The 17918-nt window shown below is 41.5% G+C and overlaps 1 protein-coding gene across 2 annotated transcripts in view; it reads left to right on the forward strand.

Moving 5' to 3' along the window:
- PFKFB1 (6-phosphofructo-2-kinase/fructose-2,6-biphosphatase 1) overlaps positions 1-17918 on the forward strand; it is a gene marked incomplete at both ends in the record, with an annotated part of 67166 nt that overhangs the window by 33862 nt on the left and 15386 nt on the right. Inside the window, 6 exons of one of the 2 annotated variants that reach the window (XM_079727764.1) lie at positions 6217-6342; positions 10216-10309; positions 11147-11213; positions 12528-12602; positions 13045-13101; positions 15013-15134. In XM_079727764.1, coding sequence (XP_079583890.1) covers positions 6217-6342; positions 10216-10309; positions 11147-11213; positions 12528-12602; positions 13045-13101; positions 15013-15134 — 541 coding nt within the window. The remainder of the gene's footprint in view (positions 1-6216; positions 6343-10215; positions 10310-11146; positions 11214-12527; positions 12603-13044; positions 13102-15012; positions 15135-17918) is intronic. The other variant, XM_079727765.1, reaches the window with a different exon arrangement.

The raw sequence follows: 17918 nt of genomic DNA on the forward strand, positions 1-17918 counted from the left end.
TCATCAGGAACATATTCCTCTGCTGTCTCATTTTGTCTAACTTTCTGTGTTTGTGGTCTCTGTTCTGTGAGCTGCAGGATTGTCATTTCTTTTGCTTCTGGTGTCTGCCTCCTGCTGGGTGAGGCTTGTCTTGAGGCTTGTGCAGGCTTCCTGGTGGGAGGGACTAGTGCCTGACCACTGTTGGTTGGGGCTGGATCTTGTCCCTCAGGTGGGCAAGGCTGTGGCAAGTGGTGTATTTAGAGGTGGCTGTGGGCTCAGGAAGACTTTAGACAGCCTGTCTGCTGATGGGTGGAGCTGTGTTACTGCCCTGTTGGTTGTTTGGCCTGAGGCCTCCCAGCTCTGTAGCCTATAGGATGTTGGGTAGAGCCAGGTCTTTCTGTGAAAATGGCAGCTCTAGGAGAGCTCATGCCAATGAATACTCCCCAGAGTCTCTCTCTCCACTGTCCTTGTTCCCACAGTGAGCCTCAGCCAGTCCCTGACTCCCCAGGAGACCTTCAACGACGAGAATGTACATCTGAACCAGGCTCCCCTCTGAAGTCACTGCTTTTCCCTGGGTTCTGGGGCACATGAGAACTTGTGTGCACCCTCTAAGAGTATAGTTTCTGTTTCCACCAGTCTTGTGGAGTTCTTGTGATCAAACCCCACTGGCCTTCACAGCCAAATGCTCTGGGGGCTCCTCCTCCCAATGCCAGACCCCCAGACTTGTAAGCTTGATGCAGGGCTCAGAACTCTCACTCCTGTGGGAGAAACTCTGCAATACAATTATTTTCCAATTTGTGGGTCACCCATCTGGTGGGTATGGGATTTGACTGCATTGCGAATGTGCTTCTCCTACCATCTTTTTGTGGCTTCTTCTTTGTCTTTGTATGTAGAATATCTTTTTTGGTAGATTCCTATCATTTTTGTTAATGGTTGTTCAGCAGTTAGTTGTGATTTTGGTGTTTCTGTGAGAGGTGGTGAGCTCAAGTTCTTCTACTCCACCATCTTGTCTCCAACCCCCATAACCAATCTTCTTTTATGGAAGAACCCTGAAGTATGAACAGGTGGTTTCACACAATTCTAAGGTACAGCTTTCTGGAGGGACAGGAACAGACCAGCAGTTCACTGAGTTCTCATTACCAGGTTCAGTGACACCCCTTGCTCTTCACCACTTCTTTTGGTTCTCCACAGCATACATTTTCTGGCCCATTTCATGAAAAGGAAAGGTATCATGGAAAATATCCTAGAGAGTAGTTGAAGGCACCAGTGAATGCAGGTCAATGAATCCCTGCAGTTGAACCATCCAATTCTGCCTGGCTCATACCTCTTTGTGTTCCCACTGGGTAGTGTTCCCTCTGTTGTCTCTGCACCCCGGGATAATGTGACAAGGTAGCTCCGATACCGTCTGTGCAGGTTTCTCTCTGTTCTGTCTGCTGCAAACTAGCTGCTGCACTCTCCTCCAAGGCTCTGAAGCTCTCCCTCTGTCCTGGCTGATCTCCCTGCCGGTGAGGGGACTTCTCAGGGCATGGGACCTTTTCCTCTTTCACAGCTCCCTCCCAGGTGTGCAGGTCCTGCCCCAATTTCTTGCCCTCTTTCTTTTTTTTCTTTTGTCCTACCCTGTTACGTGGAGATTTTCTTGCCCTTTCAGGAGTCTGAGGTCTGAGTCTGCCAGCATTCAGTAGATATTCTGTGAGAATCATTCCACATGAAGGTGTATTTTTGATGTATTTGTGGGAGGAGGTGAGATTCATATTCTACTGCCCTGACATCTTGATCTTGTCTCTCATTCAAAAATTTTTATAACAGATACTTTTAGACAATTCCATCGTCTGTGTTATCTGATCATTCATGTCTGTTGATGGTCTTTTTTCATGTGAGTTGAGATTTCATAGTTATTTGTATCTTGATTGATTTTAGTTTGTATTGTGGACATTGTAAATATAACTTAAGACCAAGAGTATTGTTTTTATCCTATGGAGGTTGATATTTTTGTTTTACCCTTCTGTGTATTGGGGTTCCAACATCAATTAAGTTTTTGAAACTTTCATAGTACTATTTAGACCAGTACGGTGTGTGCACCACCTAGTGGTCAGTGTGGGACTTGGGATGATTCACTTTCCAAATCTTTGGTAGGCTAATTAGGGTCACATCAAAGTACTCACAGATCAAACGTGAGCCCAGCTGTTCAAAACCACTTTCTGCAATTTCTTTTCTAAACTGTTCGCTCTCCCATAGTTTTTCAGTACTTTCCATTTCTCTAGGCTCCCATTTTCTGTCCTTTGTTCAGAAACCACCCACTTTCTTGGTAGTATCACTTCCAGAAACAAGTTGCAGGAGAGAGAGGAAAAATTAGTATGAAGTTTAGTTTTGTCTCCTTGATGCCATGGCTCCACCTAGAGAAAGGACTTTATCCCTGAGATTTTTGATTACTGGAAATTCCCTTTATGGACCACTCTTGCTTCTGAACTACATTTGTTGTCACTACTCCCACTGTGGGACCAAAACAGAAGTAGAGTAAATAAAAACCTGAGGAATTTCTCACATTCTCACATTCTCACATTTAGGAGTTCTCTTTTCCACTCCTTAGGCCATAACATCAAGGCTTCTCCTGTATTGCACTCTGACTGTTAAACAATGCTCACCTCTGGGTTTCATATCATGTCCAATTCAGGCTTAGGATGCTGGGGGGAAAAAAATAATGTTGAACTCATAACCGTTTAGGTGGTATTTCAAACTCTGATTTTTTCCCAATCCATCTGCCTATATTTACTTTTCAGTTTTCAAATAGGTGGCCATGAATTCTATCAAGGTTTTATATTCAAGTTAGTTAGTGAGAGATAAAAGAAGGTCCCAGAACTGGACCCAGCTGCATGTGTTTTGTAGATGGCTTCTAGTTGATTCTTGCTTTTTTTGTCCACTCTGACAATCTCTGTCTTTTAACTGGTGTGTTTAGAAAATTCACATTCAAAGTGATTATTAGTACAGTTGGAGTAAAATCTACCATCTTGCTGTTTTTCTATTCATTGCATTTGTTCTTTATTCTCTCTCTCTCTCTTTCGACTTTTCTTATTTTATTTGAGTATTTTTATGATCCCATTTTATCTCCTCTATTTACTTATCATTTATATATCTTTTTTAAAAAAATTAGTGGTTCCCTAGGGTTTACAATGTACAGTTTAAAATAATTGGGTTTATCTTCAAATAACACTATACTGTTTTGCATGTAGTCCAAGTGCCTTACAATAGAATATTCCCAGTCTTACTCCCTTCCCTTGTGTCACTATTGTAATCATTTCATTTTTACATTTGCTATAAACACCCAATACATTGTTACTATTATTGCTTTAAACAGTTGGTTTGTTTTAATTGGAAATATAGTTGACATACAATATTATGCTTCAGGTTTACTACATAATGACTTAACATTTGCATATATTATGAAATGATCACCACGATAAGTCTAGTAACCATCTGTCCCCATACAAAGTTATTATTATTACAATATTATCGACCATATTCCTTATGCTGCATATTACATCCCTGTGGCTTATTTATTTTATAACTGGAGGTTTGTACCTCTCAATCCTCTTTACCTATTCACCCCCCACCTCCCCTCTGACAACCATCCATTTGTTCTCTGCATCTCTGGGTCTGTTTTCATTTTGTTTTGTTTGTTTTTTTTTATTTTTTGGATTTTGCATATAAGTGAGATCATATGGTATTTGTCTTTCTCTGTCTGACTTATTTCACTTCACATAATACCTTGTAGATCCATCCATGTGGTCGCAAAGGTCAAGATTTCATTTTTTATGGCTGAATAATATTCCACTGTGTGTGTATACATATAATATAAATTATATATATATATATATATATATATATATATATATATATATGACAGATCTTCTTTATCCATTCGTCTATTGATGGACACTTAGATTGCTTCCATATCTTGGCTATTGTAAAAAAATGCTGCAATGAACAGGAGGGTACATATATCTTTTGTTATTAGTGTTTTTTTGTTTTCTTCAGATAAATACCAAAAAGTGGAATTGCTGGATCATATGATAGTTCTAGTTTTAAGTTTTTGAGGAAACCCTCACTGTTTCCATAGTGGCTGAACCAGTTTACAATCCCACCAACAGTGCATGAGGGTTCCCTTTTCTCCACATTAGTCAGTTATTTTTTAGAACAATTAAGAATATGGAAAATAAAAAGATATATTTTGCCTTCACGTATTCCTTTTCCAATGCTCTTACTTTAATTATGTAGATCCAATTTCTGACCTATATCATATCCCTTCTGCCTAAATAATGTCCTTTAATATTTCTTATAAGACACATCTGCTGGTGATGAATTTTCCGTTTTTGTTTGAAGAAAAGTCTCTATTTTGCCTTTATTTTTGAAGGACATTTTTGCTGAATTTAGAATTGGATTGGCAGGGTTTTTACTTTCAGTATTTTAAAGGTTTCATTCCACTATTTTTGGCTTATGTGACTCTGATACAAAGTCTCGTGTAATTCTTCTTGTTCCTCTGTAAGTAAGGTGTTCCCTCTACCCTTTTCCCCTGACTGCCTTCAATATTTTACTTTGCCTGATTTTCTGCAGTTTGAATTTGATATGTCTGGGTGTAGTGTGGCTCTTTTAAAAATTTTGTTTACCCTGCTTTGTGTTCTCTAAGATATTTGGATCTGAGGTTTATATCAATTGCTAATTTTGAAAATTTTCAGCAATTATTTCTTCAAATATTTTTTCTCCATTCTCTCTCTCCTCTCCTTCTAGTATTCTAACTTGATAGTGTCCCAAAGCTCTTGGATATTTTGTTCTGTTTTATTTTTTTACCCTTTATTTTTTCTCTGCATTTCAGTTTGTGTAATTTCTATTGTTCTAGCTTCAATTTCACTTATTCCTCAGCTGTGTCTAGTTCACTAATAAGCACACTGAAGGCATTCTTCAGATCTGTTAATGTGTTTTTTCTCTTATATTTACATATGATTCTTTCTTATAAATTTTATCCCTTGCTGCTATCTTATCTGATCTTGCATGTTGTCTAACTTTTCCAATATAGAAAAGTATTTAACATATTAATCACAGCTATTTTAAATTGCCTGTCGGAAATTCCAACATGTGTCATAACTGAGTCTCTTCCTGATGATTTTTTTGTCTCTTCAGACTATGTTTTTTTCTTTCCTTGATTCTTCCCTTTGTGCTGCTCTCTGGAGGCAACTTACTTCTTGCATTCTTTAAAAATAAAGTCTGCTATTATTTTACTTGATTTATTTTAGGCCTGTAGTGGAGAATAGGGGACTGGGGACATACTATGTTATTTTGATTAAGTCTCAGTCTTAGGCAGGCTTATCCTGAGTCATAGAGGTGTGACTTTCCCAAATGTTCCTGCCCCTCCTCTAAATATAACTGTGAGCCTAGCACATATTCCTATCCCTCCTGGGTTAGAGCAGTTTTTCAAATTTTCTCCTTCACCTGTGGTGAGTTCCACCTGTGCCCTCAATTCCTATTGCCATCCTTCTGCAGAGCAAGGCTTGTTTTCCTTAGGGGAGATAGAGTAGATTGGTCTGGGCAGAGTTTTAGTGGTGTTGCATATTCCTCTCGGCTAGCTGCAGTGAATTTCCACCAGTGCGCTCAGACTACAGTTTTATTGCTGTTCCCTCTGAAGGTTAAGGCCTTTGTTCCGCAGTGTATAAAGACAGAATGCTTTGGGCACAATTTCAGCAATGGATGCTGTTCTGTTTCCCTCCCCAAACCAGAACTACAGGATATCTTTCTCCGGATTCTTCTCATTCTTCCCTGCCAGCACCTGGTGGAGTTCCTAGGGGGAAAGTCTGCAAGAGGATTCAAAACCACCTATGTCTGCAGCCCCCAGGGGTTTCACATTCTCACACTAACACACAACCAACTTTTAGCAATTCATTAACAAATTTTAGCTGTTATCTTCTTATGACTTTACATATTATTCAGTAGTATCTGCAAAAGATAAGCAAGTACCTGGGCCCTGTTGCTCCCTGTAGATGCCTGTGTCTACAGATTATGGGTTACCTTTTTGCACTGCAATCTCAGATTCCTCATGAATTCAAGAGAGGACAATTTGCAATTTTCCAGTTTCTGTTTTCCTTGTGATAATGGTGGGCGAGATGCTCATTCCAATTCTACATCTCTGAGTTGATACCAGAATATCATGTGAACCTGGGGAGAAGATTTGAGGCTCTGTTTGTCTTCCAGCATCCATACCCCAGTTTACAAATTCCCCCACGATGGTGATAATGGTGGGTTTACCAGCTCGAGGAAAGACCTACATCTCCACGAAGCTCACACGATATCTCAACTGGATAGGAACACCAACTAAAGGTATGTCCCTGAAACCCTTTGTTCTACAGCCCTCTATAGGCCAATGATGGAAAATACAGTAAGGTAGCTGACCTCAGAAGGGCAAAACCACGAGTAAAGGAATGTCTCAAACTATTATTACCAGTATTAGGACTAATACTATTACTGCTGCTGCTGCTGCTCTACTACAACAACAACAACAACAACAACAACTACTACTACTACTACTACTACTACTACTACTACTACTACTACTACTATACTACCACCACCACCACCACCACCACCACCACCACTAACCTCATAAATTTTTACAGTTTCTTAAGTACATATTCTGTGCCCAATCCCGTGATAGGTGCTAAGCATAAGAAAATTAGAAAGATTAAATATCTGTTTTCAAGGACCTCTATTTTTGTAAGACCTCAAAAAAAAACCCTATGAGTAACATACTACTTTTATCACCTTTATTATTACTTCTACACCAAAAATACGATTCTTATTAGCATTACCATTTCTTCACAACCTTAAGGTTTTCTTTAAATTTTAGGGGTGTGAGGAGTCAAGCACTTCAAAGCCCCAGCCTGGAGTCCCCCACAAGGTCTTCAGTAAAGCAGGGAACTTTAGCTCACCTCTCCTGTCCAGAAGGCATCTGCTCTCTCCAAGCAACTCCTTAGGTCTGAGCCTGTCTGCTCCCCCTCCCCAGCCAGAAGTGATCCTGCCTCTTTCCGCCTCCACAGGGGTCGCCTTCCCTGCCTGTCAGCCTCCTCCCTCACTCCCTACTTCCAGCTTTCCTTTCTCCCCAATGTAAACTCTTTTCTGCTTACTACCTCTTATTCAAAAATCATTCTTTTCTATGCTCCATTTGATTTCTCTATCCCCCACCCTGTATCCCCATTCCTATTTGATTCCTCCGTTCCCCCTAGGAAGACTGTGTTTCTCTGGGCTCCCAAACCAATGCTTCCTACAGACCCCTCTATGCCAACCTTAGTCACATAGTGTGTTGTTGTAGTGTGTTGTGTGTCTGGGTCTCTCGCCCCAGGAGCTGCTCTGGGACAGGGGACTAGATCATATTAATTTCTATTGCTTAAGTAGGACCAAATTAAGACATTTAGAGTCTCTAAACGCTAAAAGGTAGGGTGCCCCCTACATCATATGTAATTCAGAATAATATCAGTAAATGTAAGAAAGTCTACCAAAAGTTTTTATTTATCCCCCAATGACTAGTGATGCTTTTAACGTATATCAACTTAGCTAAAAATTTTTACTGGGACTGTGTTCCTCCTTTACTGGTACACTGGGACACAAGTGCTTCGCCTTTCCCTCTTGTGGAATGGAGCACTGCTCCCCAGTGTGGAAAACACTTCTTCTTGGGCATTCACTTGCTCACTCAGTCAGTAATTATTTGTTGAGCACACAGTTGTGCCAAGGTCCTTGTTGGATGTTGGATCCCTGCCCTCAAAGAACTCACATCTATTTTTTTAAGTTTATTGGAGTATAATTGCTTTACAATGTTGTGTTAGTTTCTGCTGTATAACAAAGTGAATCAGCTATACGTATACATACATCCCCATATCCCCTCCCTCTTGCATCTCCTTCCCATCCTCCCTATCCCACCCCTCTAGGTGGTTACAAACCACCGAGCTGATCTTGCTATTCAGCTGCTTCCCACTAGCTATCTATTTTATATTTGGTAGTGTATATATGTCCATGCCACTCTCTCACTTCATCCCAGCTTACCCTTACCCCTTCCCGTGTCCTCAAGTCCATTCTCTACGTCTGCCTCTTTATTCCTGTCCTGCCCCTAGGTTCTTCAGAACCTTTTTTTGTTTGTTTTTTAGATTCCATATATATGTGTTTGCAAACGATATTTGTTATTCTCTTTCTGACTTACTTCACTCTGTATGACAGACTCTATTCTTAAGTTCTAAAACACCCATGTAGGAAGAACTAGTATTATCACCATTCCACAGTTGATGAAATTAATGCCCAAGAGGTGATGTGTCTTGTCTAAAGGCACATGGTCACTAAGTAATGGAACCAGAATATGAACCCACCTCTGGTTGATTCCAAAGCCTGACACTCACTGTGGCAGGTCTGATACTTGGTGCTACTGATGGGAAGAAGAAAGAACCCACATTGGCCCTGTGCTCTCCTCCACGCTCTTCCTCTTATTTCCCTTGACCATACCAACACCCTATCTCTCTGCCCCCTTCCCCCCCTCTCTCCAAGTATTCTCCTCCCCTTCTCCCATTTCTTCTTTCTCTTCATGTACTTTCTCTTTCTCTAATTCACTGGTGAAGAGTTGCCCAGTGGTTTTCCATGTGCCAAAACCCATACTATGCACTGGAGATGCAACACTGGATGAGATTCACAACCTGTCCTTGAAGATTTCTCCATCTGGCTGGGATGCGTAAGAATACAACATGTTACTGAAGAATCCCAGAGCAGGGTACTGAGGGGCCTCACAGAGGAAATCACCTACTGGAAGGCAGTGAAAGCTTCCAGATAGGGTGTATTTGAGCTGGGTGTGTCCTGTGGCAGGAGTAGAACATTGGCAGAAGAGAAGGGAAGAAGGAGGAGTTCCTGTAGGACTGCAGGCTCTGAGGAGCCTCTGCTGAGCATAGGGGCACATGGGACGGTGGCAGATGGGTCTCTGCTCTAATGCACCTGCTTCCCACCTGCTCCACTTGCACAGAGGCCCTCAGAGTCATGTTTCAAAGGCAAAGCTGACCATATCTATAGCCACCAAGGGTTCCCTTGGCCTGCAGGTTTAAATCCAAGCTTCTTAGCCTGTCATTCAAGGCCCTTCACAGTCAGCCCCTGACAGCCTCACAGGCCTCAGTCACAGTGGATGACTCATGTTCTGCCTCCTGCCAATGCTATACCTTTGCTCAAACTCTTCCTCTACCTGGAATGTCTTTGTTCCCCTCTCCCACACCCTATGCCTGCCAATAAAAGTCCTGCCTTCCTATAAAGACTGGTACAAATGCTGCTTTATTCAAGAAACCATCTGAGATCACCCCAAGCTTAGTTAGTCTTTCCTTCCTCCTTGCTCTTTTGCATGGCTCTGTCAGAGCACTTAACAAACTGGGTGAGAGCTCTCTGTTTACTGGTTTACTGTTTACTCTCTTTCCTACATGCTAGATTGTGAGCTCCTTGGGGCCCCATCATGCAGATCTAGTTCATCTCTGACACCCCAGGACTCATGTCCTGATTCAGAAAGTAGGCATGAGAAACTCTTTATTGGATAAATGAAGAAAATATTACATTACCTCTTTGCCTATTGTCCCCTCTTTCCCCCTTCCCTTCCCTCCTCTCTGATTTTTCACCATTACAAACGAGAAAGTGTGGCCTAAAGAAGGCAATAAATCTAGACTCTCTGTCTTGATACAGAAAATGTAATAACTTTGGACTAGGTTTCAGGAGGCCCAGTCTAGTTATGTCCCAAGCTGACTCAATGTTTGACCCTTGATGACTGATTTTACTCCCTGGGTCCCAATTTCTTTATCTTTCCAGTGCAGTAATGTACAGAGCACAGTAATAATATATAGTAATACTATGGGCATTAAAATGTTTGGAGTTTATAATAAAATGGAATAGTGGAAAGATCACCAGCTTTGGAACCAAACAGTCCTTGGTTTGAATCCCAGCTCTCCACTTATTAACTATGAGAGTTACTCCCTTGATTTCCTCATTTATAAATGGAAATGAAGATTCCTACTTTTCAGGGTTGTTGTAAGGAGTAAATGAGCTGGTAGCCATAATTTGAAGCTTTGTAAACATATTATATAGCTACAAACTATACCTTCCTTTACCTCTGAGCTACCTCCCAGAAAGGACATTATTTTGCCACTGGGATCTTCCCAACCTCTTCACCAGGGCTCCTGCTTTCAGTGTTTAATTTAGGCCAGTATCGACGAGAGGCAGTGAGCTACAAGAACTACGAATTCTTTCTCCCAGACAACATGGAGGCCCTACTTATCAGGAAGTGAGTACCTAATATTTTAAAGACCTGTGCTGCCCCCTGGCTGAGGGAGGCCTTTGTTCAAATGATGGTGGAGTAAGGCAGAGCAACTTGGGTTAGCAAAGAGTCCACCTAGAGTCTCAAAGGGTGGTTAGGACAGCCCTTCTAATATCTTAACTGAAGCTTATTTCTGGTCATATCCATCCCCTGCTTAAGAACTTTTAACAGTTTCCTACTTCTGACAAGAGAGAGTGGAAACTTAGCCTAGAATTTAAAATAAAAGTCTCAGTAGCTTGGCCCACTCCAGTCTCATCCATTCAACCTCAAGTTGTCTCTCCTCTACAAGACTCTGAGCACTTCCAGAACAGAGCCTGGGTCTCATTTATTGATCCATATCCTCTTAATAGAACTCAGTAAAGAGTAATCACTAAATAGATTTTTGTCAAAAGCATAAATACATTTCCACATTATTACCTGTGCTTGCCCTGTTACATATGCCAGGAATGCCTTCTCCTTCACAAACCATATATTCAGGCTCTTCTTGGGTTCAAGAACCAATTCAGCTTGAGCGCTATTAGTTTAAGGTTTGGAGCCCTTAATATTATGGCTCTGTCATTAGTCAACTTTTCCTGGGTATGTTACTTTATACCTGCACTTAAGATGTCTACACAGAGCCATTTTCAATGGTGTGATCTCTCTGTGCTTGTACCTAGAATATAGGAGACCCTTTGTAGGTATTCAACAGATGAATAATTTAATGTAGGACATCTGAGAGATAGTGCAAAATATAATGCAGAAAAATAAAGAGGAGCCCATTTTGGGTATAATGGTTGTTTCTGTTTCTTTCTTCATCTTTTTCAGGCAATGTGCCCTAGCAGCCCTGAAAGATGTCCATAACTATCTCAGCTGTGGGGAAGGTCATGTTGCGGTAAAGAAACTTGCATTTTTTCTTAGGTTTCTGCTGGGATGGAGAAGAGCTAATATATATTGAGCAGTTACTATGTTCTAAACATTATTCTAAGCACTTTGCACATATTTATTTAATTTCCATGCTCCCCCATGAGATAGGTATTGTTATTATACTCCATTTTATAACCCAGAAGAATGTCATGCAGAGAGATTAAATAATTAAATATTTTACCAAGGTGGCAGGCAAGAACTGGAATACAGGTTGTATAGCTCCAGAATCTACACTCCTTTTTTCTTTCTTTAAAAAAAAATATATCTATCTATCTATCTATCTATCTATATATATATATTGGCTGTGTCAGGTCTTAGTTGCAGCACATGGGATCTTCATTGAGGCATGCAGGATCTTTTGTTGCACCACGCAGGATCTTTCATTGTGGTGCATGGGCTATTCACTGTGGTGCACAGGCTTCTCTCTCATTGTGGCATGTGGGTTTTCTCTTCTCTAGTTGTGGCGCACAGGCTCCAGGGTGCATGGGCTCTGTAGTTGTGGCACACGGATTCCAGAGAGTGTGGGCTCTGTAGTTTGTGGCACGCAGTATCTCTAGTTGAGGCACGTGAGCTCAGTAGTTGTTACACATGGGCTTAGTTTCCCCACAGCATGTGGGATCTTAGTTCCCTGACCAGGGATCGAATCTGCATCCCCTGTATTGGAAGGCTGATTCTTTACCACTGGACCACCAGGGAAGTCCCCAGAATCTACCTTCTTAACCAGTACACACTACCACTCCATCCCCAAGAATTCAGCAGGACTACACTAGAATTTGACTGCAATACAAACATTTTTAAGTTCTAGAGATTTAGCTAAACATTTAATCAATTTAATCTCATAGAACTTTGGGATTTGCAAATTCTAAAAGGGCTTCAAAGAGCTCCAAAGTGATAGGGAAGGAAGAAGCTTCACCTAGGAGTTGAGAGAATCAGTTCCAACTCTGCTTTGTCAGAGTTTGTGACAGTTTGTCTCTCTGTGACGTTGGTTAAGGCAAACCCTTCCTCTAAGCCTCAGCTACTTTACCTGTAAAATAACCCTAATAAAACCCCACCATTTTCCTCTTGCTTTATTATGTCTACAGAGTCTGCTACATTTCTGGGCAGGCAGTGAGGGCTCAAAGAGTGCTTGAGAAATTGATATAAGCCATTTCCAAATCCTTCAAAACCCTGTTCAAGTTTTATCCCCTTCTGGAAGCCCTCCACTTAGCACAGGGATTGTCAAAGAGTAGGCATTCTATCAGAGCCAGATTCAGAGCAAACCAATCTCATCGTGTGCCTCTAGGTTTTTGATGCCACCAACACTACCAGAGAACGACGGTCACTGATTCTGCAGTTTGCTAAAGAACATGGTTACAAGGTAGAGTAACTCTCCAACTCTTATCTAGAGCCTACTCATTTAACAAACACCAAAGAAAGGCAACCCAGGGGAGGCAGAGTTGCCAAATCAGCTACCATAGGGTCAGAATTTTAATTTAGTTGTAGGGCTTTTCAGGTCACAGTTAGAAACAGCAGAACAGAACAGAACAGGAAAGAATAGGTGCCACATTCGGCAATGGAAGATAATTGCTGACAAGCTGACACTGTGGGGGTGGGTATGAGGAAGGAGGAGAGAGAACCACCACAATTCAGGGCCAATCTGCCTCATAAAACTCAGAATCCTGAAAGCACCACTGTATGAAATTATGTTGTCAGAGATACCTCTAAAGATGACTCAGAGCCACTGAGAAGGGGTCAAGCTATGTTTGACTCCTACCAAACATAATTCCTTGCTGGAAATCTTCCTTCTGTTTCTTTTATAGGTCTTTTTCATCGAGTCCATTTGTAATGACCCTGACGTCATTGCAGAAAACATCAGGGTAAGGAGCACCAGTCACCTTTTCTTCTTATTTTGTCTCAGATTTAGATCATACCTAGAAATACCTCTGTGCAGTTAAAGGAGGTATCTTCCCTGAGCTTCTCCTCCCACTTCCTATAGGAAGTATTCCCTGACCATCTTGGCATACAATGATTCTGTGAAATTCCTTTAAGTAGTGGAGAGGAAACTAAGGTTCCAAGAGAAGTAAGTTGTCAAGGGTTCATACAGCCAGGAAGAGGTAGAACTGAGACTGGACCTCAAGCCTGGATGTCTGCCTTGAAAGCTTTTTTTTTTCTGCCCCACAATTCGTATCAGAGCTATCACTGCTCTTTTCTACAGTTTCTAGGCATGTGGTCTAGATTTAGATCACTCACTACAATTTATTGTTCCCTATTTCATTAAATTACTGTATCTTGGGGACAGAGGAGACCTTAAAGCTCACCTCCTTCAACACTTCATCAGAAACTTTAAATCTTAGCTAATTGTTTGTGTAGATTTTCTCTTTGTACCTCCAGTGTGGAAGCTCATTGCCTTCATTAAGTGCAGTCCAATCAATCTGAATCCGCCTCCCTGTAATTTCCACTCAGTGGTCCTAATTTTGCCTCTTGAGGCATAGAATATGTCCAAGTCCTCTCTCCTTTTCATCCATCCACCTATCTATCCATTTGTTGATTAAACATAAATTGAATACATACACCTGGGCTGAACCTTTCTGGGTACTAAAGACAGAAATACATAGGGGAGAGCCTGGCCCTTGAGCTCACAGTCTAGTGAGGGAGACTGACAATTTTATAGACATAATTCTGTGAGATCAGTGGTGAGATGAAGAAACAAATGAGGCTGTGGCAGCACAGTGTTGAGGACCTAACCTTGCATGGGAAGGCTTCTCAATGAAGGTAATAGCTGACCTTCATCTTGAAGAACGCATAGGAATTTGGCAAGTAAAGAATGGAAAATAGGGGGATAGCACATACTAAGTATGGCATCTATGGAGAGCTAGGAATAGCTTAGGTTGTCTAAAGCAAAGTATGTGGAGGTCTAGAGGAGCAATGGGAGAGGAGGATGAAGAAATCATTTGGGGCCCAATCATAACACGCCATGAGTCACCTGCTAAAATATTTCATACTTTGCCCTAAAAGATGTGAGGAAATGGTGAAGGGTTTCAAGCAGAGGAATTCCATATTCAGATGTGCATGTTAGAGATATCCTTCTGGCTGTTAGTATGGGAAAGTAACTAGACTATAGACAGAGTAACCAGTCACAAAGCTAGAGTGAGCATCCAGGAAAGAGAGAATGGAGGCCAGCTGGAGAGATATTTAGAAGATACAGTGGGGAAGATTTGGTACCTTCTAAGAGGTGGGGGATGATAGAAAGAGATACATCTAGGATGACTCCCAGATTCATTTTATGCTCAGGTGACTTGAGTAGATGATAGTGACATTCAATGAAATGGGGAATGTGGGTGGAGAAGGTAGATATATTAAGGGATTAGGAGTTGCCAGCCCCTCAGAAATCTAAAGCCAATATATGCCATGTTATCCCAGTAAACACTCAATACATGTAAGCCATTATGACCCCTGGCCAAGATCTCCTGTTCCTTTTCTTCAACCATTTCTCACACCAAAATTTCCAGGCCACTTATAAATGTTTCTCTTAAACAGTGTGTGAACTGAATATAATGTAGCAGACCTTGTTTGAGCACACAGGGATAAGGAATGAGGAGTTAACACAGTTCAGATTCTCTTCAACTGACTGATTTTTTTAAACTTGGGCAAGACCCTTTATCCAAGTCTCAACTTCCTCATCTTTATGATGAGGAATGTTGTACTCAGTAATCTCTAAGGGCTCTTCTCAAGGGCACTGTCAGAGTCTCTGTCTCCCATGGTTCTTCCATCTTTCTCCCTTCGTCCAGCAAGTGAAACTTGGCAGCCCTGATTACAAAGACTGTGACCGTGAAAAGGTTCTGGAAGACTTTCTAAAGAGAATCGAGTGCTATGAGGTCAACTACCAACCCTTGGATGATGAACTAGACAGGTAAGAACCCAGAACCCCAAAGTAAAGGTCAGGATCCTTAGCCCAGTTTTGATGTCCTGTAGGACCTGGAGGAATGCCTTCCTTCTCTGGGCCTCAACTTTATTTGTAACATCAGGAAACTGTACTTGATTTGTCTTCAAGGGCCCTCCCAGCTCTAATTATCCATGAGGTGGTGATTCCTTGATGTGTAAGGTGTTCATAAGGGGCTTGAAGTAGTGTTTTCCTGAACAATATGGACATATTAGGACCCTGATCTCAGGGGGGAAAAATGTCTCTCTCCTGTGGTTGTTGCTATTATGTTTTCAAAAGTATTCTTCACACATGGATGACATTTCAGCTTCCAAACATGTTCACCATTTTTGTTTCATTGAATCCCCTCAGCATCCCTGTTAAGGAGGCTGAAATAGGTCTTATGATCATAAATTTTCAAGAAGAGGAGATTGCATCTTAGAGAGCTGAAACCACTTGCTCAAGCTTCCACCACAAGTCAGGAGGTAGAGCTAGGATTCTAACCACATATCCTGTCTCTTAATCATGTCTGTTTTCACAACACGCATGTACCTTCAATCAATAAGTATTTGGATTCTTTGGGCTATGGTGTACATCGGGGCTGTAAATAAGGGCAAGAGAGGTAGGTTCTATCCTCCGGTAGCTTCCATAGTGCTTTGACATATGGGAAGATACATTAAAAATATGAAACTTTCATTCACAATACCAACTAAAGATTGGAGAGGTGTTAGCTGGCAGTACAGGGAAAATGTGAGTTTTAGATGTAGGGTATACCCAGAACCTCACTTTCTTTCAAAAATGATTGTGATGAGAAGATACTCTGGTCACTCAGACCCTTTGGGCCCCAAGTAAGAAGTATAAGGAGGCTTCTAACAGTCATCACCACCCAAAGAAGTTTAAAGAGCATCCTTCCAACTTTGTCCAACCAAAGTCCCCAGGGGTGAGCATTGTTACTGCCTCACTTCTTAGATGGGGAAACAGACCCAGGGCAGGGCAAGGGCTTACCTGAGGCCACACAATGAGTGAGTAGAAGAATATATACTCAAATTCTTGTCTTCAAACATCCATCATAGTTATCCTCCTCCCACATCCCTATATCATAAAAAGTGTCACATGAGGCTTAGACACTCAGGACAAGGGGAAGGACCTTGTGTACAATTGTGAATATTGTTCACTGTGCCAGGTCACAGGTGCACTTGCTTTTCTCACCAAGACGTGTACTGGAGTAGGGGAAACTTTTTCAAATTTCCACAAAGGCACTGTATGGGTAGTAGCATATGGTGGAAGAAATTTGAAGGAGGGGAGCTAAAATGAAAGAACAGCATTGAGAAAGCCCCTAGCCTTTGGCCTAGACTGCTGCAGGTACTCGGTGTTTGATGAATCAGCTTGGGTCTGAAGGCAACTGATTCTGAAAGTTGGCTTTATCTAATCGTTTTTCCATCAACAGACATTTACAATCCATGCATCAAGGCCTACCCCTAAGCTGTACTCTAGGAACCCAAAGAGGGAAGGGCTATCTATCTCTGTTCTGATAGAATGCCCACTTGGTTGAGGAAGACAATGAGTATGCAGTTGACCAGAATTGTGGGGATGGTAAAGCAAGTGTGGTGGGGGAACACAGAAGAGGGGACCCAGTCCAACTTGGAGGAAAAGTTCTGGAAGAACATGTTTACCCAGTAGGTGGACTAGACATGCGTTTAGGGCACCAGCAAGGTAGAGTCCACCAAAAATAAGAAAATAAAATCTTGAAAGCTTTTAATAGCTTGTATTTCAAAAACAGCATCAAGGTAGTCAAAACAGAAAAAATATAACCAGAACTCAGTAGAACTTTTTCATGTTATAATATAGCTTATAATTTTTATTTTAAATTACACATGATGGGGGTAAGCATTAGCTACTATAATACTTTTGATATGAAGTACCTTTAAATGACTTCACATGATCCTGGGCTCAAAGAAAACTTTCTAAAGAGAGTGAATGTACTGGTTCTTTAAGGATGGATGCATAGGAGCTCGGCTTTGGAAATCAGGCAATTAACATATTTTCAAGGAAAGAGAACAGTACCTTGCAATGGCCTAGTTAAATCTGAATAAAAGTAGAGGAGTACAGAGAATATTTCAGCAAAAGCATTAAGGCTAGAATGAAACAGAGAAGTTATGAGCATGGACATGGAACACTGAGGTGAGGCAAAGCAGGACCAGTGTATGAATGCACCTAGAATGTCAGACTAAGCTACGGAATTTGGAAGTTCTCCTAGAGCTACTCAGGACCTAGTACCAGGAACAAGGCAACAAGGCTACATCAGATATTTTCTACTTAGGTTCTGAGAGTCATAGATGAGATGGTTGGAGAGTTTGACATTAGGCAAATCAATTCCTCTCTCTGTGTTTCAGTTTCCTCACTTATCAGAGATAATAATCTCTGCTTCCTAGGATGGTTATGAGGACTTATGCACTTTGAAGCCCCCACCCCTGCCAGATGCATACACACACACAAAATGGTCAGCAAATGCAAGTGGCCTGTGAGATGTTGGAGACAGTCAGGGACACAGAGGATTACTGTTTCTCTCTGAGTATGTCAGCAGTGTGAACCACAAAAGAGAGAACCCTAGATGCCTGAAGTGTGAGGAGTGAAAGTAAAAAGACAGTCTGGCTCAAACTGAGATTGAGGAAAGGAGAGAAAAGGAGATGGTAGCAGGCAGTGAGCTCCTCAGAGTGGCCAGGAACCAAGTCTCTAGAACAGGTACCCAGAACAGGGCAAGGTAGAGGAAAGGTA

Source organism: Hyperoodon ampullatus (genome assembly GCF_949752795.1).
Source record: "Hyperoodon ampullatus genome assembly, chromosome: X".
NCBI lineage: Eukaryota > Metazoa > Chordata > Mammalia > Artiodactyla > Ziphiidae > Hyperoodon > Hyperoodon ampullatus.